This window comes from Arachis hypogaea, chromosome 2 (assembly GCF_003086295.3).
Source record: "Arachis hypogaea cultivar Tifrunner chromosome 2, arahy.Tifrunner.gnm2.J5K5, whole genome shotgun sequence".
NCBI lineage: Eukaryota > Viridiplantae > Streptophyta > Magnoliopsida > Fabales > Fabaceae > Arachis > Arachis hypogaea.
Genome location: NC_092037.1, coordinates 10153719 through 10165006, shown reverse-complemented (window position 1 = coordinate 10165006; position 11288 = coordinate 10153719). Strand labels below are relative to the sequence as shown.

The following is an 11288-nucleotide window of genomic DNA, read 5'->3' as shown; positions in this document are numbered from 1 at the left end:
TGAGAAAAATTCTACTATCCAACTCTTGCGTTGCTCCTTTTTTACTGGCATATATCTCCAACTCTCGAAGTGATCTTTCAAATTACCAGGAGTAGTCCACTCCTGTCCAAACGATGAGACCATGCACACCACACCTGCCAAGAGATCTCGCAAGTAACAAATAAGTGTTGGATATTTTCAACATCCTTCTTGCACAACACGCACAAGTTATCATTCTGTTGTATGATTCTCAGTCTACTTAGTCGATCCTTTGTGTTGACCCTCCCTACCAAAACAAACCACGCGAACAACTCGACTTGGGATGGAACCAATCCTTTCCAAATTTCCTTTGTGAATCCATAGCTCAGTATCTCCTCATCCAAGGTCTCTTCCTGCAAAACCTACACAAATGAGTTAGTAGAATAAACTCCTTCTTTATCAAATCTCCACATCACTCTATCTTGTACATCTGCTATTAATCTAACAGAATGCAAGACTTGCAGCAACTGGTCCAATATCTCGGTCTCCCATTAGCGTAATTCTCTCCTCCATTGAAAATGCCACACCCACTATATTTCATCCCAAACCCCACAATTCCCGATTACTGATCATTATTGATTTGAAATCAAGAAGAGTCTCGAAAAGGAGTCTTTCAACTTTCCCACTTGGAACTATGTATCCTCCCAGAATCTGATTGAGAGACAGAAATTGAAAGACAGAAGCTGAAATAAGTTTCAGTATTGTGTTTAATGTAAAGTGAAAAATGAGTGTAAACTGAAATAAGAATAAAGTTCTAATTTAATTTGTACAAAAGATAAAGTTAAAATCAATTAATTAAAATGAGTGTATTTTAGATATATAATGTTATTAAAGTTTTAGTCTTTGTCCTAAAAAATTTAAGTCTCTTGTGTTTTCGCTTTTTGCAGATACTGAAATACTGAAATTTTGGGAATAGAAACTAAAATTTTAATACCAGTTTTTAGATCAACAAACATAATACTGAATTCAAATCTCTCCATCTCCATCTCAATACCTAAAAACAAACGTTATTTTTTGTTACCAAATTTAGTAAAATAATAATAATAAAAGATCCTACCATTTGAGTTTTATAAAATAATTAACGTTCTATGTACATCAAAAATTGATCATAGAATAAATTATTATGTACTTATATATATTTATAAATATTAATTTATATATTTTTAAATTAAATAATCAATTTTCAGAATAATTAAATATGTCATAATAGATAATCAAATATATAATAGATAAATAATTAATTTTTTTTACAGTAATATAATAAAAAAAAATTATGAAATATTAAATACATACTTTTATACACAATGAGAATATAAAACATTTTATATAATTATCTAATCATACTAATTCTCTTAAATAACTGTTGATGCAGAGGCGTATATATGATAAATTCATTACAAGGATTCTGATAAACAAAATCTAGTATTTGAAAATTGATATTGTTTCTACTCTATAACTTGAAAGGGCCAAAAGGTGAAGAAGTGGGATACATAGATATACAAGTACACAAGTAGTTGTTGGGTATTCCGATCAACCCTAACTTTACTTTACTGTCCTCCTTAGTTCTTATTATTGGCTTACATTAAAAAATCTGCATACAAGAGTGACTGTGTGAAGTGCACATTTTTAGTTCATCTTAGGCAAGGAAAATATTATTCTTTTTTCTTTTTTTATTTTAAAAACACACTCTTTTGTTTATGTTCCGGACAACAGTGTTGGGTGTGAAAGTGGGTGACCAAAAATAACACTATTCTCTCTCTCTCTCTCTGTCTCTCTCTCTCTCTCAAACACAGATAAACACTGTTCCAAGTCCCTAAGCTTTGAGGTTTTCGGCCTTGGATTTGGGGTAAAGGGCCTCGAGAGATAGCGAACCTTGCCTGCTTCCACCTTTATTCCTTCAAATTCCATTTCTCTCTCTCTCTCTCTCTATCTCTCTGCTTCTACATTGTCTTCTTCTTCTTCTACTACTACTAGTACTACTTCTACTACTCCATCAACCTCAAATTCAAACACCCTTTGTTTGAATATGAAACAATATCATTAGAGTGTCTTTTGATTCGTACCACATTGTCTGAACCGGTTGAAAAACTTGGATTTCCTGTGTTTTTGTTTTGTTTTGTTTCTCTGCTTTTGCTCTGTTTTCTTTCTTTTTCTTCATCAAAGCCTTGTTTGTTGTTGTTGTTGTTCTGTCTTTTTCTTCCTATAACTGAGAGCCACCAGAAGCTGAAAACAGAAACACCCCATTATTCTAAGGGCCTTGAAGTTTCAATCTTTTTTTGTCTTTATTATAGAATACTTGTTTGTTTTCTCATTGAAGTTCGTCACTGAAAGGAAGGAAGGAAGGGAGAGAGAAAAAAAAAAGGGTGTCACCATCACCATTGTTGTTTTCAATTTGTTTTTAGTTTGATGCAGAAAGCTACATGAATTTGTGCCAACAATGAGAGATGAGAACTCGAAGAAAAGCAAGGTTCAACAATGCCACCTCTCTCTCTCTCTCTCTCTCTGTCTCTCTCTCTCTCTCTCTCAATTCATTTGCATTTGTGTTCTTTTCTGTTATTGCTTACACTTTTTTTCTTTTTTGAAGTTTTCATGGCCTAAAACACTGGTCAGGAAGTGGTTCAATATCAAGAGCAAAGATGAAGATTTTCAATCAGATGATGTCTTCTACAATGGTGATTGCTCAATTCCCTTCATTGTTTTTTGATGTAATTTGTGTACTTCCATGATTGGGAATCTAAGGACTTTCATGTCACCAGCAAGTAAAGGAAAAAAATGGTGTTTTTTTTTTAAAAAAAATTTATATGTACTATTCTTATGCAAGTTGGATTTTGTCTGTGTATTACAAAATTCTTGTTTTTGTTTCAAGGGGTTTTCAATTTTGCAATCCAAGATCTGGATTTCTTTTCTGTTTTTCTATCTAAAACAAAATTGTGTTGGGTGTTTGGTTTTTGTGGGGTTATAAATTTTTGACTGTGGAAAGAGCAAAGCTTTATTATTAACCTTTTTTTGTTTAATGGGTTTTCTTTTTCAGGTGTTGATGAAGATTGGAGGAGCAACAACACCAACTATTCACAGAAGGAGGAATGCACTATCAAGAAAAGCAAAGCAGGTTCATTTTTGCACTCATACACACTTAACTATGCTATTTTCTTTTCTTAGGACCACATACACCATTCCCTTAATACCCCACCTACACAAAAGATAAAAGGAAATTTTCTGAACAATGGTGACAAATTTTCAGAATTTTTTGTCTTTGCCTTTTGCTTTTTCCCCCCTTTTCCTTTTTTGAATTACTGGCCTCTCATACATAATATCCGTTTTTATTCAAAGAGAGAGCGAAGAGAAGGCATTCGGATAGAATTCGGCGTAGTAGGATTGACCATGATACGGCTCAGATAATCGATGTGCATAACTATAGGTATGGTTTATTAATCATGAAGTTCTGCATTGCACTTTAATTATTATTGCTTTCATTTGTTATCTTCAGAAGAGTTGTTTGTTATATTGATTTGTTCCTAATTGTTATGGATACAGAATCTTTGTTGCAACTTGGAATGTAGCCGGAAAATCTCCGCCGGATTATTTGAGTCTTGAAGATTGGCTTCACAGCTCTCCACCTGCTGATATCTATGTTCTTGGGTGAGTTACTTGCAATATAGTGTGTCTTACTCTTAATGGTTATGTAAATAGTTAGCCATTTCTTTGACTCAGGTTTCAAGAAATAGTACCTCTCAATGCCGGTAATGTTTTGGGGACAGAAGACAATGGCCCTGCCAGAAAATGGCTGACTCTTATTAGGAAGACCCTAAACAGTCTTCCAGGAACAAGTGGGGAATGCAACACTACTTCACCACTTCCTGATCCTGTGGTGGAGCTGGAAGATGATTTCGAGGGATCGACGAGGCAGAAGGCGACCTCTTTCTTCCATCGGAGGTCTTTCCAATCCTTGAGTCGTAGTATGAGAATGGATGCTGACATGTCAATGCCTCAACCGTGCCTAGATCGTCGTCTCAGTGTCTGCGATAGAATGATATTTTCTCACCAGGCAAGTGACTATGATCCCAGTTACAAATGGGGTTCCTCGGATGATGAAATCGGGCCTGCTGACTCCCCGGTTGCAGCACAGTATTCGCCGGTGTCATATAGAGGTTTCTCCATGGAGAATAGAGATAGAAGGAAAGGGCACTCCAGATACTGCTTGGTTGGTAAAAAGCAAATGGTTGGGATATTTCTGACAGTTTGGGTGAAAAGTGATATCAGAGCCGATGTTCACAACATGAAAGTTTCTTGTGTTGGCCGAGGATTGATGGGATATCTCGGAAACAAGGTAAAAATTTGCTAAATTATCTTCCAAAAGACTCAAGGAGGATGCAGCCTTATTCTTTTTGGTTTTCCAGGGCTCCATATCAGTTAGCATGTTTTTGCACCGAACAAGCTTTTGCTTCATCTGCACACATCTTACTTCTGGACAAAAAGAGGGCGACGAGCTGCGCAGGAATTCGGATGTAATGGAGATTCTCAGAAAGACAAGGTTTCCCCGAGTCAACGGCGACGAGAGTTCTCCACAGACAATTCTAGAACATGAGTTAGTCCTTCGTCTCTTTTCCTAGAATCTTTGCCATGCATGATGCTAAGTCCTAATTTATACTTTGGTAAATGGTGTAGTCGAATAATATGGCTGGGGGATTTGAATTATCGGATAGCCCTTTCTTACCGTGCAGCAAAAGCTCTTGTCGAGATGCATAATTGGAAGATTTTGCTAGAAAATGACCAGGCATGATACTTTGTCCCCTTGTTTCTCAAATTTCTTCGAGTATCAACCTGACCATTCGGTTGTTTTTATCTTTCAGTTGCATATAGAGCAGAGCCAAGGTCGTGTCTTCGAAGGATGGAATGAAGGGAAAATATATTTCCCTCCAACATACAAGTATTCAAACAATTCAGACAGATATGCAGGCGATGAAAGGCACTCGAAACAAAAGAGAAGAACTCCAGCATGGTAGTCTTCTTTCCTCCAAAGTGGAAACAACCACCTGCTATTATTATCAGAAAAATATGTTCAGGCTTATTATTATTTTAAACTATTTTCATTTCTCAATCTAATTTGAATGTGAATCTTTGTTCATGAAGGTGTGATCGAATCTTGTGGTATGGAAGAGGCCTCCGCCAATTATCTTATGTTCGTGGAGAGTCAAGATTCTCCGATCATAGACCGGTTTATAGCATATTCCTGGCAGAAGTTGAATCTATTAGTCGTAGCCGAATAAAAAAATGTTCCAGTTGCACCAGTTCAAGGATTGAAGTAGAGGAATTACTGCCTGATCCAGATGGTTACAGTTACCATGATTTTAGATTCTTTTCATGAATTGTCTAAAGTACTTACCTTGCCGATCAACTTGGCGAAGTTGAAGCTAAGCAACCGAAGTAGCAAGTACATACAGGGTAATTCACCACAGCATAGGAAATTATATCATTGTTTTCTTTCTACAATTCGAAAAGCCGTTCGAGGCATGATACAGTTGCCTCACTAACCTGTTATTCACAGCAACAAAAAAGGGTCAAAGAATCGCTATCTAACGAATTCTTGCTTAAGAATGATCTATGATAGAGGACGATGGCATCGTCTGATCTGTATAGCCAATTGACACTGCCATGTGGGACAAGTTTTAGCAGTTATTGCATTATTGCCCCTAAATTTCTTGAAACAAGAACTTAATTTTGTCTTTTCTTGGGTATTAATTTAAGAACTCTAGGCTAGTTTGGACCATTCTGCATATAGGTTCATGGAATTTTTGGTTCATAGATTTGTTCAACAAAACATATGGAACTGTATCTTACTTCCTAATAAAGATTTTGGTTGAGATCTCATTCATGTCTTTATTCTTATCCTTGGCTTTTGGTCCCCCACTTCTTGTAGGTGGTCACTGATATGAGGAATGATGATAGCCCCAATGGTGATAGAGACATTCAGTTAGACTCTCCCAATTTCCCCAAAGAAGGTTGTAAATTATTCTGTTACCCTTTTCTCTCCTTTTTATTTTTCCTTTTATCATTCTCTCTGAGTAATTTTCTCAAACACCTTCCATGCTTATTATTGTTGCAGCTGCACAAGCTTGGTTGTTGCTAACAACTTCTGACACTTTGGATCTTTTTGCTGCTTCACATTCTTCCTTGGCTCCATGGAAGTTCAATTAAATGAGGTAAGGGAAAATGCTTCAGGGTACAAAATCGATGAGACGATAGTTGCATGAATGTGACATTTGATTCCGGTGTTTTCTGTTTTTAGAATTTTGTAAAAAAAAAAAAAAATTAGCGAAAACAATTAAATTCTATTTTCTATTATCATCCTTTTTTTGTCATCGTAAAATTCTAAAAACAGAAAACACCGAAAATAAAAACGCAAATCAAATGTCTCCTAAATTTTTTCCAATGGGGGTTTGTTCATTGTCTTGTACCGAACTCTAGATTTAAATACATTTTTGTCTCTATTTTCGTTTTCGTATTCGATCTCTTGAAACCAAATACAATACATGATTTTGTGACAAATTTAATTTTGATACATTATTAGTGTAAATTTTTGAAATTTGGATCTTTTAAATTTAAAGGATCTAAATCCAATTTTTTTGTATGCAATTTTACGATTTTGTTATATAAAATGGTTAGTTTAGAGTGTAAAATATTATTATATTAATGGAATATTTCTATAGTTTCAAACATTGGTAGGAACACTTATTGGTACTATTTAGCAGTGTTCATGAGCTAAAGTAATTGTTATTGGTTAGTGTGACTACTTACTAGTGTGGAGAATAACACAAGGAATTGTACCATAAAGTTGAATTTTTTTTCCTTAATTAAAAGAAAATTATTTACATTTTCGCACCCAAAATTAATTATATTAATTCATTATTTGATCTGTTTGCAGGGAAACATGAGAAGAATTAGAGATGTGATGGACACACATTGCTTGTGTTAGAAAAGAAATGTGCAAGTTCTGACGGATATGAAGCTTCTTTTGTTGGCTAAATTTTTTTTAAATATTGGGCGAAAGTTAATGTAATGCAAATTATGACGTGGCTGTGTTTTGCTGAAATATGGGAGCGAAAAACAAAAAATAAAAAAGAGTAGAAATTATTGGAGGCATTTGATGTATGGTGGGAACGATTATTTGATTTGATATAAATGGAGTGATTTGTGAGAAAAAAAAATTTTTTGTCAGCAATTTCAGTCTAGAGGAATTATTTTTCCGTAATCAAATATTACACTGTTGTTGATTCATTTACATGTATTACATATTTATGGGACCAAAATTTATAAAAAAATAAAAAGTCTCTTTTGCTCTTGCTGCCAAATGATTTCACTGAGTAAACCATGGAATATAATGATTATATATTTTTTTATTTATTATACCATTTTTATTACATAATATTTTTAGAATTTAATTTCTGTGTATTTTTATATATTAAAAGCATATTATAGATATTCAATTATACGATGTTATGAAAATATTTAATTCAATTATTTATTAATTTTTTAAATTTTATAAATAAAGGTATTTAATTAACTAAACAAGTAAAACAAAAAGTAAAAGAATGGAATGCACATAACTCATTGCTTTTTAGCTTTTAGGCTTTTACTAGTAGGTCATTATTTGCCCCTTTTTCTTTTCTTTTCTTTTTCCTCCCTATTATTCTCTTTTACTTTGAATCCGATTTAGGTTCGGGTACCATTCTTTGGGATATATCAGTGCCCTTATTATTTTATTTTATTTTATTTTAAGTCAAAATTTACCTTTATTTTATTTAACCTTTATTTTATTTTATTTTATTTTTGAATTTTTTGCTCATTTTCCTGAATATTTATTTATAAATAATATTATACATTTAAATTTTTTGTTAATTAAATTTAATTAAATTAATATAATATAACAAAAAATAATTATTGTTCAACTTAATTAGATTTAATTCATATTTAAATGTGTAGTATTATTTTTTATTTATTTATTTATTTGTCATGTTAAAAAAGGATAAAAGGCACCATAACCTAATAAAGAGTAGCATAATTGTTTTATAGCGATGCAATAGAAAAAAGTGACGTACCAAAGTGCAATGCTGATCGACCTATGTTTATCTTTTCAGGGCATAAATTTTCGGACATATATTAATTAATTAATAATTGTTCTCATTTAAGTTGTCAAAACCTAAAACATGGACCATTTAATTGATTATGCAATCTCATTATTAGCTTATTAATTGACCGACAACCATCTCGGCCTTCACCTTTTTTTTAATCATTGAATTTAGTTAAAGAATGTATTAAAAACATTAAATAAGAAAATAAAATTATTTTTTTAATGTATTGAATTTATAAAATATTTAAGATATAAGAGCAAGTAGCAACATTTTCATTATACCCTTATTTTATTCTATCAAAAAAATTTCACTGTAGTATTAAGACATTTTTAATCTATTTGGATTTTGCTTATAATAAGGATACTTTGTAATGTTACTTCGTACTGATAGAAAATTTTAATTTCTTTTAACTTTTTTGAAATGTATTGAATATTTTAAATTTTTAGCTTTTTCGTGAAAGACATTTCTATTAATCACCTTAATAAGCCTTTTTTTATTTTTAGGATGCTAATAAGTATCTTAAAATATTTATTAAAGATACTACTACAAGTAAAAAGTTGTAATAAAAATTGTAAATCAGATATAAATTCTTAAATATTTTTATGCATAAAATGTATTAAAATATCAAAACTTTCTATATATTTTTACTCTATTTACTATAATGCTTTTAGGAGACACTTTATTTTATCAATTTTTCTTTGTGTAAATGTGTCTAAGTTATCGTTATTCAAAATGTCGTAGCTTTTTTAGAAATGTATTCTCTTCGCAAGTTCTTCTAAATTCTTTCTTAACAATTATATGTGATAATAAGTTTTTTAACACTTTAAAATATTAAAAAATATAAAATACATTTCATTTTATATTTTTAGTGAATTATATAATTATTATTTTTATACTCTAAATATGTTTTAAGGCATTGTGAAGCAAGTATTATTACTGAATAATGTATAAATATAAGTCTATGTAACAATTTTATATATTATTTTTTAAATGATTTATATACTGTCTAAAATAATATTCATAAATTTAAATAATTTATTGTTTAATTTTTATCTAAAAGTGGTATAATAAATTATACTAGATATCTATGGCTAATTTTTTTTATTTGAAAAAAATATTAGTGTTTTTATTGAAAATAGATTATTTGGTGTAATTACAGGTGCGTGAATTTTGTAAGTAGAAAGTCAACACGCAAGGTGTGTGTTGTATATTGGACACATGTTATCATTCCAGTAATACGTAGAGTGCGTGTTAGACACGTGTTATCATCTTATCAATACACAGGGTGCGTCATGTGTCAATATTCTGAATACCTTTTTTACACATCTATAATACTATAATACACTTTAAATATTAATATTCAATTAAAATATTATTTTTATATTTATATTAAAAATAATTTCTGAATATCTAATTATATTTTATTAAGGAATTCTTGATGAATGATGTGACAAACATCTATGGGACTATCTAGCATTATATTATGGGAAATCCACTTGAGAAAAGGACCCCAAATAAAGATACTATATTAGTTAGCTGTTTTGGTTATGGCTGCTTTTTCCAACTAACATTAGTAGCCTGAAAAAGAAAATGTATATATGTCCCTATTTGTTGAATTACTTGGAACTTGAAATCATGAAAAGTTACAATTAGTTACACTATTATTCTCTTTATCTACCAAAGAATAAACTGTCATAATAGTAAAGCTTAATTTAACAATTACAACATCTTCAATAACTCACAATAATTAGATGTATTCTTTGGTACTTGTGTAAAACAAATACCAAAAGGGTTATTAATTAAATGCTATTATGAATTATAATATTTTAACACCTATAAAAGTAAATATTTTTATACTTAAAGATACATTTTAAAAATATTATAAAAAATATTTTACCAAAAAATAGATTTTTTTAATTTTAAATATATTAAACAATAAAAATTTTATTATTATACTTCCAAAATGTACTAATAAGACACTCTGTGACGAAATAAAACTTTTAATAATGTTAGCCAACTAATTAGGGATACAAGTCAATTAGTATTTTTTTTAGAGAGGATGTGAATTCGAACTATCTTAAAAAACATTCAAAATCTAAATAAAAAGAAAGATTCAAAATTTAAAAATAATATATTTAAAATTATTTTAAAAATTCTAAAATTCATTTTAAAAATTCTGAAGAAAAAATATTCAAAATCTAAATGAAAAAAAATCTAATATTTAAAAAAATCTAAATTCATTTTAAAAATTCTAAAGTTCTAAACATGCGGCAATGATCGACGCATGCACGATGCTAAGACGGAGGGCAATTTACGTAAATAAATTGTTACACTTTTAAAATTACATAAATGTATTGTTTTTAAAACGAAGACGCAAATGCATTGTTTTATGTATCTATAGAAACTGCTACTAGCAGTAGCGGTTTACACAAACACAGAATCTGCTGCTGTCAGCCGCGGATTACGTTGAAATGTGGCAGCATGAAAACCGCTGTTGCCTACTGCGATTTCTGCTTGATTGGAGTTGGTCATAAACCGCTACTGCCAGTAGCAGTTTATGTGCATTGGGGTTCGTGCGTAAACCGCTAGAGGCTATAGCAGTTTACGTGGAGAGTGACTGCCTATATAAACCATGGAAGGCAGCCGCGGATTACTCATTTGGAGTGATTTTGAGGTTGGTTAGAGAGAGGAAATTCTAGAGAGAGGTCAAAGCAACTTAAGAGCGGGTCTGAGGTATCTGAGTACCGACTTCCGGCGGGATATCATGGCAGACGAAAGGAGTTTGTACCGACTGAACAGTGTTGCGCATATTGCTGATGTCGTTGGTGACGAGGTAAGTTAATTTATTTAGCGTTAGTATTTGTTAATCAGAAAAATAGTATGTAAGGTATGGGAACTAAAACTTATAGATTAATCCTTATAGTTTGAAATTAGGCTTTGCATGTTAAGATGTTAGTTTAGTCGGTTTGGGTAGCGTTTTTTTTTTCCGTTAATTTTCAAATATGATTAATTAACTGAATTTAGTTCCATTCAATGAATATTATTCTGTGTTGTTGGTTTATTTTATGAAATTCTTATTGTTTAGGCTCATATGAGTCCGTTTTTTTATGATTTGTCCCTTTTTTATGTTTTACAATTATT

The 11288-nt window shown here is 31.3% G+C and overlaps 1 protein-coding gene across 1 annotated transcript; it reads left to right on the top strand.

Annotated features, from left to right (window-relative positions):
- Positions 1-1596: 1596 nt before the first annotated feature.
- On the top strand, positions 1597-7237 carry LOC112737075 (type I inositol polyphosphate 5-phosphatase 4). Its single transcript, XM_025786821.3, has 13 exons — positions 1597-2485; positions 2603-2690; positions 3050-3127; positions 3349-3436; positions 3553-3657; positions 3730-4345; positions 4416-4603; positions 4684-4792; positions 4869-5017; positions 5149-5460; positions 5936-6017; positions 6122-6218; positions 6941-7237. The coding sequence occupies exons 1-10, from the start codon at positions 2456-2458 to the stop codon at positions 5381-5383; spliced, it is 1686 nt and encodes a 561-aa protein (XP_025642606.1). The 5' UTR covers positions 1597-2455; the 3' UTR covers positions 5384-5460; positions 5936-6017; positions 6122-6218; positions 6941-7237.
- Positions 7238-11288: the final 4051 nt, after the last annotated feature.